Source organism: Oncorhynchus clarkii, chromosome 11 (assembly GCF_045791955.1).
Source record: "Oncorhynchus clarkii lewisi isolate Uvic-CL-2024 chromosome 11, UVic_Ocla_1.0, whole genome shotgun sequence".
In the NCBI taxonomy this organism is placed as follows: domain Eukaryota; kingdom Metazoa; phylum Chordata; class Actinopteri; order Salmoniformes; family Salmonidae; genus Oncorhynchus; species Oncorhynchus clarkii.
In genome coordinates this window covers 34,204,893-34,225,804 of record NC_092157.1, presented here as the reverse complement: position 1 = coordinate 34,225,804, position 20,912 = coordinate 34,204,893, and the positions used below count along the sequence as shown (strand labels likewise).

The window sequence follows — 20,912 nt, the reverse complement described above, 5'->3', positions numbered from 1 at the left end:
ACGGAATGGTTCCGTATTTCACTGAAAGAATAAACGTCTTGTTTTCGAGATGATAGTTTCCGGATTCGACCATATTAATGACCTAAGGCTCGTATTTCTGTGTGTTATTATGTTATAACTAAGTCTATGATTTGATAGAGCAGTCTGACTGAGCGGTGGTAGGCACCAGCAGGCCCCTAAGCATTCATTCAAACAGCACTTTCGTGCATTTTGCCAGCAGCTCTTCGTTGTGCTTCAAGCGTTGCGCTGTTTATGACTTCAAGCCTATCAACTCCCGAAATTAGGCTGGTGTAACCGATGTGAAATGGCTAGCTAGTTAGCGGGTGCTCGCTAATAGCATTTCAAACGTCACTCGCTCTGACATTTTTGACATGCTTTTTTCTGGATTTTTGTTGTTGTTATTCTGTCTCTCACTGTTCAAATAAACCTACCATTAAAATTATAGACTGATAATTTTTTTGTCAGTGGGCAAACGTACAAAATCAGCAGGGGATCAAATACTTTTTTCCCTCACTGTATATAATTTTGTAATTTGGGTGAATTATCCCTTTAAAAATGGCAACGGCGTTAAAACCAACCTTCATTCACCTGTGATTTTCAAGTGGGCGGAAAGTGTTCTATTACTTTCAAATACTATCTGCTCTTTTCGAAGGCGCTTGACTTTTCCTCTAGTTTGTCAAAAGCTCCTCAACTCAAACCAACAGCTGTAGTCAGATCTCCCCACTTTCAGATCAATCGAGGTATAGTTTGTTATGTCAACAAAATGTGCCTTCATACATTGTGGGCTCAGATCAGTGGTGTAAAGTACTTAAGTAGTACTTTAAAGTATTTTTTACTTAAGTCGATTTTTGGGGGGGCATCTGTACTTTACTATTTATATTTTTTGACAACTTCTACTTCACTACATTCCTAAATAAAAGAATGTACTTTTTACTCCATACATTTTCCCTGACACCGTACTTGTTACATTTTGACAGGAAAATGGATCAATTCACACACTTATCAAGAGAACATCACTGTTCATCCCTACTGCCTCTGATCTGGCAGACTCACTAAACACAAATGCTTTTTTTGCAAATTAATGTCAGAGTGTTGTAGTGTGCCCCTGGCTATCCGTAAATAAATAAAAATACAAGAAATTGTGCTGTCTGGTTTGCATAATATAAGGAATTTGAAATTATGAATACATTTACATTTACTTTTGATACTTAAGTATATTTTAAAAACAAAATACTTTTAGACTTTTCCTCAAGTAGTATTTAACTGGATGACTTTCACTTGAGTCATTTTCTATGAAGGTATCTTTACTTTTACTCACGTATGACAATTGAGTACTTTTTTCCACCACTGGCTCAGACAAATACAACATGTCTTCATCCAGTATTTCTACAGCACCATGGCCTTGAACCATTATGGGTACATCTTTACAGTCTCTCCCCTTTCAATCTAATATACGAGGAGGAGGAGGAGGGAGAGCACACTCAGAATGGTGAAGAGGACATTCTCAGGGACAACGCACATGGCCACACAAACACGCACGCGCCGGTACGGTGTGATGCAGTGGTGCGTGCTTGTGACTCTCATGCAGTATAATCTGTTCAGCTCATCTGAAATGGGAGCCCCTGCGGCAGCTAGCAGCTCATCCCATTTTGTCCCTGTGTGATATAAGAGTGGCAGTGAGAGGAGAGGAGGAGAGAGGGGAGGATAGGGGATCAGATGGGGACAGCTGGGAAGACAGATTGGGACAGGAGGGCCCTTTGGACTGTACAGGGACACAGACAGACAGTGGAGCTGATTGGACCAACAGCCACCAGTCAGGTGGACAAAGAGTCACCAGTCAACACAACGGTAGTGGAGCTTTCATACTCCTAATGCTTCAAACAGTGATTTACAGTAGCAGTCAAAAACACCTACTCATTCAAGGGTTTTCCTTTATTTGGACTATTTTCTACATTGTAGAACAAAAGTGAAGACATCAACACTATGAAACATCACATCTGAAATCATGTAGAAACCAAAAAAGTGTTACATACAAAAATATATTTTATATTTGAGATTCTTCAAAGTAGTCACCCTTTGCCTTGATGACAGCTTTGAACACACTTGGCATTCTCTCAACCAGCTTCACCTGGAATAACTTGCAACAGTCTTGAAGGAGTTCTTACATATGCTGAGCACTTGTTGGCTGCTTTTCCTTCACTCGCTGCAGAATGCTGTGGTAGCCATGCTGGTTAAGTGTGCCTTGAATTCTAAATAAATCATAGACAGTGTCACCAGCAAAGCACCCCCGACACCATCACACCGCCTCCTCCACGATGCACGGTGGGAACCACACACGTTGAGATCATCCGTTCACCTACTCTGCGTCTCACAAAGACACGGCGGTTGGAACCAAAAATCTCAAATTTGGACAGATTTCCACTGATTTCCAGATTTCCACTGGTCTAATGTCCATTGCTCGTGTGTCTTGGCCCAAGCAAGTCTCTTCTTATTGGTGTCCTTTAGTAGTGGTGTCTTTGCAGCAATTCGACCATGAAAGGCCTGATTCACACAGTCTCTTCTGAACAGTTGATGTTGAGATGTGTCTGTTACTTGAACTCTGAGAAGCATTTATTTGGGCTGCAATTTCAGAGGCTGGTAGCTCTGATGAACTTATCCTCTGCAGCAGAGGTAACTCTGGGTCTTCCTTTCCTGTGGAGGTCCTCATGAGAGCGAGTTTCATCCTAGCGCTTGATGGTTTTTGCGACAGCACTTATTTGAGCTGTTCTTGCCATAATATGGACTTGGTATTTTACCAAATAGGGCTATCTTCTGTATGCCATCACAACTGATTGGCTCAAAAGCATTAACTTCTTTGGGATAGGGGGCAGCATTTTCACTTTTGGATGAAAAGCGTGCCCAGAGTAAAACTGCCTCCTACTCAGTCCTAGATGCTAATATATGCATATTATTGTTAGTATTGGAAAGAAAAAACACTGAAGTTTCTAAAACTGTTTGAATGATGTCTGTGAGTACAACATAACTCATATGGCAGGCCAAAACCCGAGAAAAAATCCAAACAGGAAGTGGGAAATCTGAGGTTTGTAGTTTTTTAACTCAGCCCCTATCGAATACACAGTGGGATATTGGTTGTTGCACTTCCTAAGGCTTCCACTAGATGTCAACCATCTTTAGATACTTGTTTCAGGCTTCTACTATAAAGGAGGGGGGAATGAGGGCTCTTTGAGTCAGTGGTCTGCCAGCAGCATCGATCTCAGTCACGCGCATTCACATGAGAGGTAGCTCTCGTTCCATTGCTTTTCTACGGAATTCTCCGGTTGGAACATTGTTGAACATTTATGATAAAAACATCCTAAAGATTGATTCTACACATAGTTTGATATGTTTCTACGACCTGTTATATAACTTTTTGAACTTTCGTCCGACTTTCGGCTGGACATACACGCGCGTTTTGGATTTGTTTACCAAACGCCCTAACAAAAGGAGGTATATGGACATAAATTATGAACTTAATCAAAGAAATCAAACATTTATTGTCGACCTGGGATTCCTGGGAGTGCATTCTGATGAAGATCATCAAAGTTAAGTGAATATTTATAATGCTATTTCTGAGTAATGTTGACTGCGCAACATGGATGGATATTTATTTTGGCTGGTTTGGGCTCTGAGCGCCGTACTCAGATTATGCTTTTTCCGTAAAGTTTTTTTGAAATTTTTTGAAATTTTGAAATGCATTAAGGAGAAGTGTATCTATCTAAAGTTCCATGCATAAAACTTGAATTTTCATCAACATTTATAATGAGTATTTCTGTGAATTGATGTGGCTCTCTGCAAAATCACTGCATGTTTTGGAACTACTGAACATAACACGCCAATGTAAAATGAGATTTTTGGATATAAATATGCACTTTATCGAACAAAACATACCTGCATTTTTGAACATGAAGTCCTATGAGTGTCATCTGATGAAGATCATCAAAAGTTAGTGATTAATTTTCTCTATTTGCGCTTATTGTGACTCCTCTCTTTGGCTGGAAAAATGGCTGGGTTTTTCTGTGACTTGGTGCTGACCTAACAATCGTTTGTGGAGCTTTCGCTGTAAAGCATTTTTGAAATCAGACACTGTGGCTGGATTAACGAGAATTGTATCTTTAAAATGGGGCCTAATACTTGTATGTTTGAGAAATTTGATTTATGAGATTTTTGTTGATTTGTATTTGGCGCCTTGCAATTTCATTGGCTGTTGGCCGGTAGCGGAACCCCATTCCCAGACAGGTTAAGGAAAGAAATTCCACATATGATCTTTTAACAAGGCACACCTGTTAATTTAAATGTATTCCAGGTGACTACCTCATGAAGCTGGTTATGAGAATGCCAAGAGTGTGCAAAGCTGTAATCAAGACAAAGGGTGGCTACTTTGAAGAATCTCAAATATAAATTATATTTTGATTTGTTTAACACTTTTTTGGTAACTACATGACTCCATGTCGGTTATTTCATAGTTTTAGAAAGAGTAACTGTAGAAAACAGTCAAAATAAAATAAAAACCCTGAAATGAGTAGGTGTGTCCAAACTTTTGACTGGCACTGTAACTGCTATGACTAGCAGCTGTTCCGGGTAGGTTGGCGAAGAAAATACAGTGGCCCTATTCCTGCCATGACGAGCACCATTAGCACTGTCACTAATAGTAGGCTTAACAGCCATGTTGGACACTTTTGCCAGCCTGTTCCACATCAGCATTGGAAGTCGGAGGTGTACCCCTCTGTTCAATCACCTCATCCCTTTAAAAGGGTCAATCTGGGATTTGAAAATACATTTTTTGGACTTTTAATTGATGATATAGAAAGCTATTAATTATTGATGTATATAAAACTTTTAAAAACCCCATCGCACCGCTGTCGTTGTTTGAATTCCAGATTGCCCCTTTAACCCGCTGTGCTATACCACGGTAATATCCCCTAACTCTATACACTCCGACCGACCAGGCTGATGGGGGTAGGGGGAAACAATGGCATCTGGATTATGATGCTGTTCCCACAGCAGGAACTAATTATTCAGAGGCCAAAGTGGCCCAGGCCACTGAGGGGATTTACGACCCAGCCAGCAGAGCAGCTGCCGCCCCCATCACCACCACCCCACCCAGGCCTAGCAGCATGGCCACTCTCTTCTCTCCCCCATTAGGCTTACTGAGCAGCAGCCGTAACGCTAGCTGTCTGCTAATATTACACAAGGATTACCCCTCTCAAACCTCAGGGATTAGTACCATCTACTGTGTCCAGGAGGCTGGCCAGTGGTGGATGATGAGTGTGTTTGGGTATAAAAGAGAGATGACGTGTGTGGGGGAAGGGGGGTGAGGGAGTGGGTATAAAAAGAGATTATGTGTGCGTACGAAAGAGAGAACGTGTGTGTGTGTGTGTGTGTGTGTGTGTGTGTGTGTGTGACAGTCGGTGTTAGAGGGAAAGCGGGGCTGTGTATATTCGATGGCCATTGGTTCTGTTTCTCACCACATGACCTGTGAGGCAAGGGACTGTGGTACTCTCTACTGTATGTGCGTGAGTGGAAATGTGACGCGAGACCTTTTGCCCCCTGTAGTTGAGTTACTGACTGAGAGCTGTTAATGCGCATTAACCAACATAGCACACATAATGGGCCAGGCAGTAGTATAGACAGGGGCCATTGAAGCCTAGAGAGATATTTGGTCATTAAATTAAGCTGGACCAAGGCACTCTTCATATAATTAAAATACTTTTTGGGGGTGGAATGTTCAATAGGTATTTTAAACTCCAGAGATATGACACTGTTATGCACAGGGAGACAGAGAGAGGGAGAGAGTTTGCTTTGGACTGACGCAGTCATGAAAGGCCATGAGGAGGCTTTTACATGTACCTGGTAGATCCAAGATGCCTCCTCTCTCCACTATGTGATTCCTGTAGAGCGTCTTCAGAACCTTGGCACTGCCGAACCTCTTGAAGCGGCTCTTCACGTTGTTATAGTACCATTCTAGAGACTGGGTCCGCAATATCCTGGAGAGGAGAAGACAGACACAGAGGAGAGAGAACGAGAGAGAGAGCGAGAGAGAAGGGAGAGAGAGCGAGAGAGAAGGGAGAGAGAGCGAGAGAGGAGAGAAGGGAGAGAGAGCGAGAGAGGAGAGAAGGGAGAGAGAGCGAGAGAGGAGAGAGAGAAGGGAGAGAGAGAGAGAAGGGAGAGAGAGCGAGAGAGGAGAGAGAGAAGGGAGAGAGAGAGAAGGGAGAGAGAGCGAGCGAGAGAAGGGAGAGAGAGTCAGTGAAATTAAGCATGGCACAGTAAAGAGGACGGAGAAAAAGCATAAAGGATCCAAGGAAAATGTCTAATCACGGCCGAGTCATACTTTGGCACAGCGTCAACAAAGCCATGTGAAAACTCTGTTTAATTTGACGTCTCTGTATTACTGTGGCAGAGCGATGACTACCGTTTCTCTCTTTCAGACAACACTCTGGGAAACAAACTCTTTCCCTTGTGAACAGAGGTCAGTGAGAGAAAGCTGGCTTCTGTCCTGTTCCCCGTCCATGGGGCTACATCTCAAATGGCACCCTTTTCCCCTACTTACATTACAACGAGCCCGTCCTCCTATAGTTCTCCCACCAGCCTCCTCTGAAACCCATAGGGCTCTGGTCAAAAGTAGTGCGCTATGTAGCGTAGAGGATGCCATTTGAGATGCAGTCCATGGTGTTATGCCACCACGACTGGCATTGTATCTACTGAACCATGTAAGCAGTCAAGCAGTCAACAGTCCCATTCACAGCCCCTCTCCAGCACTTCTATGTGAATAATTGCCTTGTTAATCCGATGATCCAATGCCATTTGAGGGTATTGTGTGTGTGTGTGTGTGTGTGTGTGTGTGTGTGTGTACAGTGCATTCGGAAAGTATTCAGACCCCTTGACTTTTTCCACATTTTGTTACGTTACAGTCTTATTCTAAAATGGATTAAATAAAATGTTTATACATTTTCCCAAAATTCTGAAAAACGTTTTTGCTTTGTCATTATGGGGTATTTTTTGTAGATTGATGAGGGAGAAAAATTATTTAATACATTTTAGCATATTTTAGCAAAATGTAGGAAAAGTCCAGGGGTCTGAAAACTTTCGAATGCACTGTATTGTGTATTGAATGCACACTGTGTTGTGTATTGACTGTGTGTGAATGTGTGTTGTGTGTGTGTGTGTGTGTGTGTGTGTGTGTGTGTGTGTGTGTGTGTGTGTATTGTGTGAGTACGTATTTTATTTAAGTAGGCAAGTCAGTTAAGAACAATTTTTTATTTACAATGATGGCCTACCTCGGCCAGACCCTCCCTTAACCCGGCCAATTGTGCGCCGCCCTATGGGACTCCCAATTACGGTCGGTTGTGATACAGCCCGGAATCGAACCAGGGTCTGTAGTGACGCCTCTAGCACTGAGATGTAGTGCCTTAGACCGCTGCACTACTCGGGAGCACGTACGTGCGTTTTGTGTGTGTGTGACTGGATGCCCCACCCTTTTCCCCACGACTTGGTGTGGATCTGGAGCCGGAGTGTGTTTGACGGGGCGCTAGCTGCTCATACTGACCCGACTGCTGTGGTCTGTGTGTTATGTAAGCAGTCATTTATGTTGGAGTGTGTTCTGGTTTACGAAACATGAGGGAAGCGCTCGCCTTGCGCCTGTGTTGCATGGGATTGCGTGAATCTCTGCCAACTTTGTGTTAAATCTCTCCCAAACCCCCGCCCGCCCTAATTCATTCACACAGTGGAAAAACCCTGGTCACATACTGCTCAAGTAATGACGGACAAAACGTACTCATACGTGCGCAAACACACACAATACATACACTGAGTGCTGTGCCTAATCTGTTCATTCTATATCGGGATGGTTTCTGCATGGAAAAGTTTTGGATGGGCTGTTTTTTCATGTCGCCTATGTTCAAGTCCCTCCTCCCAAAAAATTATAATAATCATTTGGAAATACTTTTTGGGATGGAAAAACTCAGATATGCAGTCTATACTGTAGATAGGCATAAGCCATGGCAAAATGTGTAGAATGGCAGGAAATGTGCTTTAAAACAGCTACAGTGTGTCATTGCGGCGAACAGGAGGGCCTTGAAAATGTTTGGTCAGTGACCGCACCATAGGCCACGCCCGTGACCACACCCATCGCCCGAGGCCCATTTTGATCCAGAAGAAAACCTGTATATAGGTTATATACACTGCTCAAAAAAATAAAGGGAACACTCAAACAACACAATGTAACTCCAAGTCAATCATACTTCTGTGAAATCAAACTGTCCACTTAGGAAGCAACACTGATTGACAATACATTTCACATGCTGTTGTGCAAATGGAATAGACAGCAGGTGGAAATTATAGGCAATTAGCAAGACACCCCCAATAAAGGAGTGGTTCTGCATGTGGGGACCACAGACCACTTCTCAGTTCCTATGCTTCCTGGCTGATGTTTTGGTCACTTTTGAATGCTGGCGGTGCTTTCACTCTAGTGGTAGCATGAGACGGAGTCTACAACCCACACAAGTGGCTCAGGTAGTGCAACTCATCCAGGATGGCACATCAATGCGAGCTGTGGCAAGAAGGTTTGCTGTGTCTGTCAGCGTATTGTCCAGAGCATGGAGGCGCTACCAGGAGACAGGCCAGTACATCAGGAGACGTGGAGGAGGCCGTGGGAGGGCAACAACCCAGCAGCAGGACCGCTACCTCCGCCTTTGTGCAAGGAGGAGCACTGCCAGAGCCCTGCAAAATGACCTCCAGCAGGCCACAAATGTGCATGTGTCTGCTCAAATGGTCAGCAACAGACTTCATGAGGGTGGTATGAGGACCCGATGTCCACAGGTGTGGGTTGTGCTTACAGCCCAACACCGTGCAGGACGTTTGGCATTTGCCAGAGAACACCAAGATTGGCAAATTCGCCACTGGCGCCCTGTGCTCTTCACAGATGAAAGCAGGTTCACACTGAGCACGTGACAAGAGTCTGGAGACGCCGTGGAGAACGTTCTGCTGCCTGCAACATCCTCCAGCATGACCGGTTCGGCGGTGGGTCAGTCATGGTGTGGGGTGGCATTTCTTTTGGAGGGGGGGGGGGGGGGGCGCACAGCCCTCCATGTGCTCGCCAGAGGTAACCTGACTGCCATTAGGTACCGAGATGAGATCCTCAGACCCCTTGTGAGACCATATGCTGGTGCGGTTGGCCCTGGGTTCCTCCTAATGCCAGACAATGCTAGACCTCATGTGGCTTGAGTGGTCAGCAGTTCCTGCAAGAGGAAGGCATTGATGCTATGGACTGGCCTGCCTGTTCTCCAGACCTGAATCCAATTGAGCACATCTGGGACATAATTTCTCGCTCCATCCACCAACGCCACTAACGGTCCCTCAGGAGACCATTCTCCACCTCATCAGGAGCATGCCCAGGCGTTGTAGGGAGGTCATACAGGCACGTGGAGGCCACACACACTACTGAGCCTCATTTTGACTTGTTTTAAGGACATTACATCAAAGTTGGATCAGCCTGTAGTGTGGTTTCCCACTTTAATTTTGAGTGTGGACTCCAAATCCAGACCTCCATGGGTTGAAAAATGTGATTTCCATTGATAATTTTTGTGTGATTTTGTTGTCAGCACATTCAACTATGTAAAGAAAAAACTATTTAATAAGAATATTTTATTCATTTAGATCTAGGATGTGTTATTTTAGTGTTCCCTTTATTTTTTGGGGCAGTGTATATAAATTATATCCCTCACTGCCCTCATGGAAGTGAGTCAGAGTGTGTGTGTGTGTGCCAGACATCAGTGTATGTGTGTGTGTCAGACATCAGTGTGTGTGTGTGTGTGTGTGTGTGTGTGTGTGTGTGTGTGTGTGTGTGTGTGTGTGCCAGATACATACAGTACATAAGCTGCTAATAGAGGAATCATGAGTGCCTTTGAAGGTCCTTGGGTTTTGTAGGCTCTCATCCCTCCCTCCATCCCACCCTCCCTCTGTTCTCTGTGGACTTATTATCCTCCTCTCCCTCTATCAGCTGGCCCGCCAAACGCGCCCGGCCTCCTTAATTCACGCCCGGGGTCACCCAGGTTCCAGTAATGGCTGCCGGGAGCAAGCGAGAGCAGAGCGCCCAACTGAAAAGGCCCGGCTGGTTTTTATCTCTGGCTACTTGCTTCTCACTGCCGCCGCACAGCCAAACAGGAAATAAATGAACGAGCAACTGAAGAGAAACAGGGGAGAAATACACATGGTTTCTGTGCGATAAGGCTTAAAGTGTCACAGAAGTTGAACTGGGACTCCAGGAGGTATACAGTGAGGGTACGAAACACATGAGTATACAAAATATTAAGGACACCTGATTTCTCCATGAGTCAGACTGACCAGGTGAAAGCTAAGATCCCTTATTGAGGTCACTTGTTAAATCCACTTCAAAATCAGTGTAGATGAAGGGGAGGAGACAGGTTAAAGAAGGATTTTTTTTAGCCTTGAGACATACACTACACGACCAAAAGTATGTGGACATCTGCTCGACGAACATCTCACTCCAAAATCAGGGGCATTAATATGGAGTTGGTCCCCCTTTGCTGCTGTAACAGCCACCATTCTTCTGAGAAGGCTTTGAACTAGATGTTGGAACATTGCTGCTGGGACTTGCTTCCATTCTGTCACAAGAGCATTAGTGAGGTCGGGCACTGATGTTGGGTGATTAGGCCTGGCTAGCAGTCGGCATTCATCCCAAAGGTGTTCGATGGGGTTGAGGTCAGGGCTCTCACACCGATCTCAACAAACCATTTCTGTATGAACCTTGCTTTGTGCATGGGGGCGTTGTCATGCTGAAACAGGAAAGGGCCTTCCCCAAACCGTTGCCACAAAGTTGAAAGCACAGAATCAACTAGAATGTAATTGTATGCTGTAGCGTTAGGATTCCCCTTCACTGGAACTAAGGGGCACTAAGAAATATGAAAAACAGCCCCAGACCATTATTCCTCCTCCACCAAAACTTTACAGTTGGCACTATGCATTGGGCAGGTAGCGTTCTCCTGGCATCCCCCAAACACAGATTAGTTCGTCGTAATGCCAGATGGTGAAGTGTGATTCTTCACGTCAGGGAACGTGTTTCCACTGCTCCAGAGCCCAATGGTGGCGAGCTTCACACCCCTCCAGCCGACGCTTGACATTGCGCATGGTGATCTTTGGCTTGTGTGTGGCTGCTCGTCCATGGAATCTCATTTCATGAAGCACCCTTTCCACTTCACAATAACAGCACTTACAGTTGACCGGGGCAGCTCTAGCGGGGCAAAAAGTTGACAAACAGAATTGTTGGAAAGGTGGCATACTATGAAGGTGCCACATTGAAAGTCATTGAGCTCTTCAGTAAGGCCATTCTACTGCCAATGTTTGTCTATGGAGATTACATGGCAGTGTTCTCGATTGTATACACCTGTCAGCAACGGGTATGGCTGAAATAGGCGACTCCACTAATTTGAAGGGGTGTCCACAAACTTTTGAATACATTGACAAGATACTCCTGTGTAGTTCTAGGCTGATTGCTCACCGTTCTCATGATCATTGCAACTCCACGAGGTGAGATCTTGCATGGAGCCCCAGGCCGAGGGAGATTGACAGTTATTTTGTGTTTCTTCCATTTGCGAATAATCGCACCAACTGTTGTCACCTTCTCACCAAGCTGCTTAGCGATGGTCTTGTAGCCCATTCCAGCCTTGTGTAGGTCTACAATCTTGTCCCTGACATCCTTGGGGAGCTCTTTGGTCTTGGCCATGGTGGAGAGTTTGGAATCTGATTGATTGATTGCTTCTGTGGACAGGTGTCTTTTATACAGGTAACAAACTGAGATTAGGAGCACTCCCTTTAAGAGCGTGCTCCTAATCTCAGCTCGTTACCTGTATAAAAAGACACCTGGGAGCCAGAAATCTTTCTGATTGAGATGGGGTCAATACTTATTTCCCTCATTAAAAGCAAATCAATTTATAACATTTTTGACATGCATTTTTATGGATTTTTTTTGTTATTCTGTCTCTCACTGTTCAAATAAACCTACCATTCAAATTATAGACTGATAATTTCTTTGTCAGTGGGCAAACGTACAAAATCAGCAGGGGATCAAATACTTTTTTCCCCTCACTGTAAATATTCAGACCTTTTGCTATGAGACTCGAAATTGAGCTCAGGTGCATCCTGTTTCCATAGATCATCCTTGAGATGTTCCTACAACTTGATTGTGGTAAATTTTACCACAGGTAACTTTTACATGTGGTAAATTCAATTGATTGGACATGATTTGGAAAGGCACACAGCTGTCTATATAAGGTCCCACAGTTGACAGTGCATGTCAGAGCAAAAACCAAGCCATGAGGTCGAAGGAATTGTCCTTAGAGTTCCAAGACAGGATTGTGTAGAAGCACAGATCTGGTGAAGGGTACCAGAGGATCTGCAGGGAAGAATGGGAGAAACTCCCCAAATACAAGTGTGCCAAGCTTGTAGCATCATACCCAAGAAGACTAGAGGCTGTAATCACTGCCAAAGGTGCTTCAACAAAGTACTGAGTGAAGGATCTGAATAATTCAGTTCTTTATTTTTAATACATTTGCAAAACATTTTTTTTTTCACTTTGTCATTATGGGATATTGTATGTACATTGAGGGGGGTAAAAAACAATTGAACCCCATTTTAGAATAAGGCTATAACATAACGTGGAAAAATTCAAGGGGTCTGAATACTTTCCGAATGCACTGTAGAGTATAGATTGTGTATGAGTGCCATTCTGAGGGTGAATGGGCAAGAAAATATTTAAGTGCCTTTGAACAGTGTATGGTAGTATTTCCCGGGCGCAGCGGTTTGTGTCAAGAAATGCAACGTTGCTGGGTTTTTCACGCTCAACATTTCCCCGCGTGTATCAAGAATGGTCCACCACCCAAAGGACATCCAGCCCACTTGATACAACAGTGTGAAGCATTTCCGTTCTGCATGAGTGGGCTCAACTAGCAGCCCTCCCCTCCCTGTGCCTGTCACTCAAGACGAGTAGTGAAACAGATGGGGGACAATGTACAGTTCAGGTTCGGCATCTGATCCATCTCTCCTCCTCCCTTACAGGCTACTCAAGTGTTAGGCTACACACCACACGAACCCTCTCAAATGAAATCAAATCATGTCAGCACACTAACCTTCTCAAATGTAGTCAAATCATGTCAGTACACGAACCCTCTCAAATGTAGTAAAATCATGTCAGCACACTAACCCTCTCAAATGTAGTCAAATCATGTCACTACACAAACCCTCTCAAATGTAGTCAAATTAAGTCAGTACACAAACCTTCCCAAATTAAGTTGGCTCTACTGTTTTCATGTATTTTCAGAGCGTGCTGTGATTTATGAAACATGACATTCTGTCTCGTGGGTTTATCCCACGAATTTCAGAGAGCGAAGTGGATAAGGGAAGGAGGTTTCGGTCGGCACCCTACTGCTGCAGCACAGTTCCTTTGTGCTGATCCACATCCCGTAATGAGGTTAGGAGAAAACAAAACGTATTCCAGACTCACATGAATAAGGGAGCGGGATTCTTCGGGAGAGTCTCTTCTCCCCGAACCCCCAGCACCCTGCCTTGGAGCTTGGGAGGGAACAAGCTTCCCTCTCCTTCTTTACTCTCTCTCTATGTTGGTGAAAGAAAAACGTGTAGGGAAAAAAAAGGCCTCTGATGCTTTTCCAAGGACCCCACTTCGCCTGGCAAAAGAAACTATTACCATAATTGACTTGTAATGAATCCCAGTGGTTTCTGTGGAGGGGGTGGAGCAGGCAGAGGGATGGGTAAAAGTGGCGCTTCCTCAACATCAAAGATCAAATCTCTTTCCTCTGCTCTGAACGCCAACAGACGATCTCTCTATATAATGAAACAAAATAAGATGTGGGGGTGAAATGAAGCAGCTCTGTGTTTGATGATTAGTTTGGGATTTTAAAGTTTGAGGAGGAGATCATCTCATGATTTTTTACATCTTAATGAGTCTGCTGTGAAATGTTTGAAGGGTTGGAGTGTTCGTGGGGATCTGACCATTTCATTCCACGGAGAGGCTCGAGGTTCAAGTTGTGTGTCAAAGAAAGGTTTTTTTCCCCCACTGTCTGCAAAAAAGCAAGAAAAAAACATCAACTCGGAAAAAAAAAGAAACGTCCCTTTTTCAGGACTCAGAATTTGGATTTTTACAAATTAACTTCACAGATCTTCATTGTAAAGGATTTAAACACGGTTTCCCATGCTTGTTTAATGAACCATAAACAATTCATGAACATGTGCCTGTGGAACGGTCGTTAAGACACTAATAGCTTACGGTAGACAATTAAGGTCACAGTAATGAAAACTTAGGACACTAAGAGGCCTTTCTACTGCCTCTGAAAAACACCAAAAGAAAGATGCCCAAGGTCCCTGCTCATCTGCATGAACGTGCCTTAGGCATGCTGCAAGGAGGCATGAGGACTGCAGATGTGGTCAGGGCAATAAATTGCAATGTCCGTACTGTGAGATGCCTAAGACAGAGCTACAGGTAGACAGGATGGAGAGCTGATCATCCTCGCAGTGGCAGACTACGTGTAACAACACCTGCACAGGATCTGTATTTATGCTGCAGTAGTTTGTGTCGGGGGGCTAGGGTCAGTTTGTTATATCTTGAGTACTTCTCCTGTCCTATTCGGTGTCCTGTGTGAATTTAAGTGTGCTCTCTCTAATTCTCTCTTTCTTTCTCTCCCTCAGAGGACCTGAGCCCTAGGACCATGCCTCAGGACTACCTGACATGATGACTCCTTGCTGTCCCCAGTCCACCTGGCCGTGCTGCTGCTCCAGTTTCAACTGTTCTGTTTTATTATTATTTGACCATGCTGGTCATTTATGAACATTTGATCATCTTGGCCATGTTCTGTTATAATCTCCACCTGGAGATTATAAGAGGACTGGCCACCCCACATAGCCTGGTTCCTCTCTAGGTTTCTTCCTAGGTTTTGGCCTTTCTAGGGAGTTTTTCCTAGCCACCGTGCTTCTACACCTGCATTGCTTGCTGTTTGGGGTTTTAGGCTGGGATTCTGTACAGCACTTTGAGATTGAGATATCAGCTGATGTATGAAGGGCTATATAAATAAATTTGATCGGTACATCCAAACATCACACGGGACAGGTACAGGATGGCAACAACAACTACCCGAGTTACACCAGGAACGCACAATCCCTCCATCAGTGCTCAGACTGTCCGCAATAGGCTGAAAGAGGCTGGACTGAGGGCTTCTAGGCCTGTTGTAAGGCAGGTCTTTACCAGACATCACCGCCAAAAACTATGGGCACAAACCCACCATCGCTGGACCAGACACGACCAGTGCTCTTCATTGACGAGTCGCGGTTTTGTCTCACCAGGGGTGATGGTCGGATTTGCGTTTATCATCGAAGGAATGAGCGTTACACCGAGGCTTGTACTCTGGAGCGGGATCGATTTGGAGGTGGAGGGTCCGTCATGGTCTGAGGCGGTGTGTCACAGCATCATTGGACTGAGCTTGTTGTCATTGCAGGCAATCTCAATGCTGTGCGTTACAGGGAAGACATCCTCCTCCCTCATGTGGTACCCTTCCTGCAGGCTCATCCTGACATGACCTTCCAGCATGACAATGTCACCAGCCATACTGCTCATTCTGTGCGTGATTTCCTGCAAGACAGGAATGTCAGTGTTCTGCCATGGCCAGCGAAGAGCCCGGATCTCAATCTGGGACCTGTTGGATCGGAGGGTGAGGGCTAGGGCCATTCCCCCCCAGAAATGCCCGGGAACTTGCAGGTGCCTTGGTGGAAGAGTGGGGTAACATCTCACAGCAAGAACTGGCAAATCTGGTGCAGTCCATGAGGAGAAGATGCACTGCAGTACTTAATGCAGCTGGTGGCCACACCAGATACTGACTGTTACTTTTGATTTTGACCCCCTCCCTTTGATCAGGGACACATTATTCCATTTCTGTTAGTCACATGTCTGTGGAACTTGTTCAATTTATGTCTCAGTTGTTGAATCTTGTTATGTTCATACAAATATTTTGAGTTGATAAAAAAATGGAATTTCTGAAGTTCTCTCTCCTTTTGTGTGGGAACCACCCTTCATCTTTCAAACAAAGATTACAGAAAACTTTACAAGAAATGTTACACAGAGATCTAAACGTTTGGGTGGAAACGGAATTCAATAAAACCAATTCCATTTACAACCACACAAACCTACAATTGAACAAACATATTGTTACTGTGATTGGAATCATAACCAGGCGGTTATGAGCGCGGCACAACAGAAAAGGTCAAAACGGTCACCATCAGACTATTTCTTTCACAAACAAAAGAAGTTCTGCAAATGTCTGAATCGTGTAAAGCCTTATGTAATATTGTTTGGCTCTAAACCAACACATCAGGAGGTCAGGTCGGAGCCTGGAAGCAGCTATACATAATAACACAGGTAAGTACATTAGAAGTGCTATTATTCTATGAAAAATAAATACCCTCCCATCCCATATTACGCAATTTCTTTCTTTTTACTGTGTTTGTGTGTATGCGTGTATGCGTGCGTACATGTGTATTAAGAGACATAGACAAGTCCATCACTAACCACTGGTTATGAGGCAGTACGAGCCACTCCCGGTCATAATGGAAACCACACCGACACTGACAGACGATCGACAGCTCAACCTCACCCCGAAGAAAGGAATGCATGCTAAGCCATCACAAGCAGTGGCATGGCCTATTTTAAAGGCCATCACATTTAGGCCATCCTTAGATCAAATCTAACACATTTCAAATGTTATTGTGCCCCTCAATGTAAATAAAGCATGGTGAAGAGGCAGACTGGAACAGCACTGAGCCCCTCTAGCTGCGGACCTCTGACCTATCTGTGTGTGTGTGTGTGTGTGTGTGTGTGTCTGTATACATGAACACGCATGTGCGCGCCCCCCCCCCCGGCCAGTTTAGAAGGTCCAGGGTGTTCCGTCTTGCTAACTTAACTCACTTGTCTAAATATAGGAGCAGCAGATCCTCACTTCTGCTCAGGCACCGCTAGGCAATTCTCTCACCCAAACGTTCATCTCTCACTCCTTCTTCCCCTCTCCCTAGACCCCATAGCACTGCAAATGGCCATGGCAGCAGCTGAGAGAGCCCAGGGCCGCATCCCAAATGGCACCCTGTTCCCTAATATAGTGCACTACTTTTTCCACCTGGGCCCATAGGGCTCTCGCCAAAAGTAGTGCCCTATGTAGAGAATAGGGTGCTATTTGGGATGCAGAACAGGACAAACTGTTCCTATTGGGCCCAATCCGAACTTTAGATCAAGGCACTTAAAATGAAATGAGAGGAGGTCTGAGATAAAGAAGAGAAGGGGGGGTTAATATGAATGGGATTGTAGAAGCCAAAAGCCTCCTTCCAAAGTACCTATCACAACTGGTCTGGGAGAGGCTGGACAGTGTATGAGATAGTGAGAGAAGTGTGTGTACTCTTACATGCCTGTGTGTGTGTGTGTGTGTGTGTGTAGCTAGCATCCGATGAAGCAAGCGGCGCAGAACGGAGACAAAATTGTGAAAGGAAGATATACACGACAGCAACATTCTCTGTTGCCTCTTCCCATTCGTTCAGCACGCGGCCAACCGTAGTGTGTGGCTAATGGTAGCCGCGAGCTACGCTATCCTTGTTTAGAGCTATGACATCTAATGAGGCGAGCACAGCAGAAGCTGGAAGAGACAGGGGGGGGTGAGGGTGTAAACAAATTAATGGCCACTCCTAACACATTATAAAAGCGATAGCACAGACACGCTATTAATACAGCAGACTAGTCCAATCCCAATCACGTGGGGAGGTCCCCGGGTGGCGGTGGTCCCTGGGAAAGACAAGGTTGAAGACCCCTGCATAACCGTCTCGGACCTTGCATTGAACCTGTAGCACGACGTCACTCAAGAAGTGGAAATCTATTCTGCCCGACCAAGCAAAAAGAGGAGTAAATGTTGACATTTTTTTAATACATTAAATACATGCTTTATCATGTGGGCAAATACCCTGCCTCAATTGTGTGGTGTTATGGAGAAAATGGGGGGGGGGGGGGGGGGGGGGGGAGGTCACGCCAGCAGCATACCACCCTGCATACCACTGCTGGCTTGCTTCTGAAGCTAAGCAGGGTTGGTCCTGGTCAGTTCCTGGGTGGGAGACCAGATGCTGCTGGAAGTGGTGTTGGAGGGCCAGTAGGAGGCACTCTTTCCTCTGGTCTAAAAAATATAATATAGGGACACTGCCCTGTGTAGGGTGCCGTCTTTCGGATGGGACGTTAAACGGGTGTCCTGACTCTCTGAGGTCATTAAAGATCCCATGGCACTTATCGTAAGAGTAGGGGTGTTAACCCCGGTGTCCTGGCTAAATTCCCAATCTGGCCCTCAAACCATCATGGTCACCTAATAATCCCCAGTTTACAATTGGCTCATTCATCCCCCTCCTCTCCCCTGTAACTATTCCCCAGGTCGTTGCTGCAAATGAGAACGTGTTCTCAGTCAACTTACCTGGTAAAATAACAGATAAATTAAAAAAAATAAAAAATAATAATGTTTACAGTAACTGCAGAAAGTTAGTGAAACCAAGGAAAAAGGCACTTAACTGCCATCACTCACGTCAGTTACTAACTTTTTACCTTGGTTTCCCTGAGCTTTGGGCTGCAGTGTCTACGGTTTACCTTGCTTTTATTTAATATATGGCTGTCAGTGTATCAAACTACATGACACTGAAAGCTATCTATTAACACAACATTGTGTAAACAAAACTAATTGTCATGGAAACGTCTTTCAGTGGGTGTACCAAGCAAGAAGGCAGTGACTGCGGTCTAGGGTCAAAGGTCATGTCAGAGGGTCAATATGAATAAAAAATTACCTGAAACCAAAACACCTTAGCCGGAAAATGTAATACTGGCTGGAATTAAAAAAGGATCTGAGATTACATAACTACCAGGTTGAAAAGGCAAGATTCAGGATCCTCAGGAGAGAGAACCGTGACACGTGGAAATGAGATATGTTAAATTAATTATGTTATGTACCATCTCTGGATGGAAGGACAAACCAACCACATGCCCAATGCTTTGATGCAATGGCACCTTCTGTAGGACATACAGTGGGGGATACCATATACTGGTACCTACCGTGTAGACACGTAATGTCCCCTTCAGAGAGGGGGAAACTGTGCATACTGAAGGTGACATTTAGGCTCCAATTGTAAGAGCCTGGTGAACACAGGGAGCTAACATGACACCCATGCCCTAAACATACTGTCAGCATCATCACTAGTTTAGAAAGAGGAGAGAAGGAGAGGGACAGACAGAGAGGGACAGACAGAGAGGGACAGACAGAGAGGGACAGACAGAGAGGGACAGCCAGAGAGGGACAGACAGACAGACAGACAGACAGAGAGAGAGAGAGACAGGGACAGAGGTCATGGGGACAATATCACACACCCCTGATGCATGGGACATGTGTTCCTCTTGTTTCTCCCCAGTTCTCCTATTCGTTAAGCCTCTTTTCACCGCTGCCATAATTCCCAGTGTGTGTAATCCATGCGGACCGATGGATAGAAAGAGAGTGAGAGAGAAAGAGTGGCCACAGAAGCTAGCGATCTTTCACCTAAAGTTCCTTCAAGTGATCTTCCTCTGCCCTCGCTCACTCCGCGGGTAACAAACCATTTTTATTCTCCCCTTTGAAGGCAAGCCCTTTGCCTGACAAGCCAGCCAGCTGGTCGGCCAAAAGTGCTTTCTTACCAGAAAGGGAACATCTAGGGGATTATGCGCATCCTGGATGTGAGGCAGGCCTAGAAATGAATCAGGTGAATCATCCACTATCAGAGCATCCAAGGCTAAACTCCTTCAAACTCTGAGATCTGGCCAGATCACTTGGCAGCATCACCGTTTAGATGACCCTAAAACAGGGCAGAAATACAGCAAGGGAGTCAAATCAAACTGAGATGTAGGAAGTGGAGCGCTGCCTCCTGAAGCCCAAAGGCATGATGGGTAGCTGTCAATGAACTTCCTGTGTGGCGTCCTGTGTCGCAGAGTGGAAATGTCCTTCAAAACAGCTGTGGGGGGGGGGGGGGGTCAGGGATGCTATCTATCCCAGTTAGAAACCACCCCGCTGATTTTAGAATCCTATACGGTTTTTCTCCAGATGTATTTAGACAATGTAGAAACAGATGGGTAAGACAGGACAGGAGAAGAGAAAGTCAGAAAAGACGAGGGCGGGGATCAAACCCACCACCGTCAGGGTTGTAACGTGTCTGCATACTGCTGGTAGTGCATCGTATCAAACGGAAAATACTTCATTACCAGATGTTTCACAGGTTCCATACACCGACAGTGTGTTAGTGTATCTATGTCATTTCTCAAGAAAACTGATTATCATTGTGTTCATGTTACATGGTCAGTGCGGGATATATAAGTGTAAATCATAAGCTATTGTACTGTGGCTCATGTACACACACACACACACACACACACACACACACACACACACACACACACACACACACACACACACACACACACACACACACACACACACACACACACACACACACACACAGAGAGAAAAGCACTCAGCTGTGCTTTAGACAATCCTCTCTCGCTGCTCTCGGCTCCCTCTTAACAAAGCAGCTTTTTCCAACTTCAGTCGTATCGAGCTGCTCCACCAACACACAGTGAATCGCCGTGCCCTGCAGAGACGAGTGTGTTTTCTCTGGTCCAGGCTCAGAACACTTTAATACTCCCTCAATGGACTCGCTCACAGAGAAAGACTCCAGTGTGTGTGTGTGTGTGTGTGTATGGATTACTCATAAAAGCATATCTATAATAGGAATGAATAGAGATGTAATGTATGTGTGTGTGTGTG

General features: G+C 45.0%; 1 protein-coding gene across 1 annotated transcript in view; it reads right to left on the bottom strand.

Annotated features, from left to right (window-relative positions):
- Positions 1–20,912, bottom strand: part of LOC139420455 (rab effector MyRIP-like) — an 87,368-nt gene that overhangs the window by 36,398 nt on the left and 30,058 nt on the right. Inside the window, exon 2 of the mRNA XM_071170619.1 lies at positions 5,887–6,023. Coding sequence (XP_071026720.1) covers positions 5,887–6,023 — 137 coding nt within the window. The remainder of the gene's footprint in view (positions 1–5,886; positions 6,024–20,912) is intronic.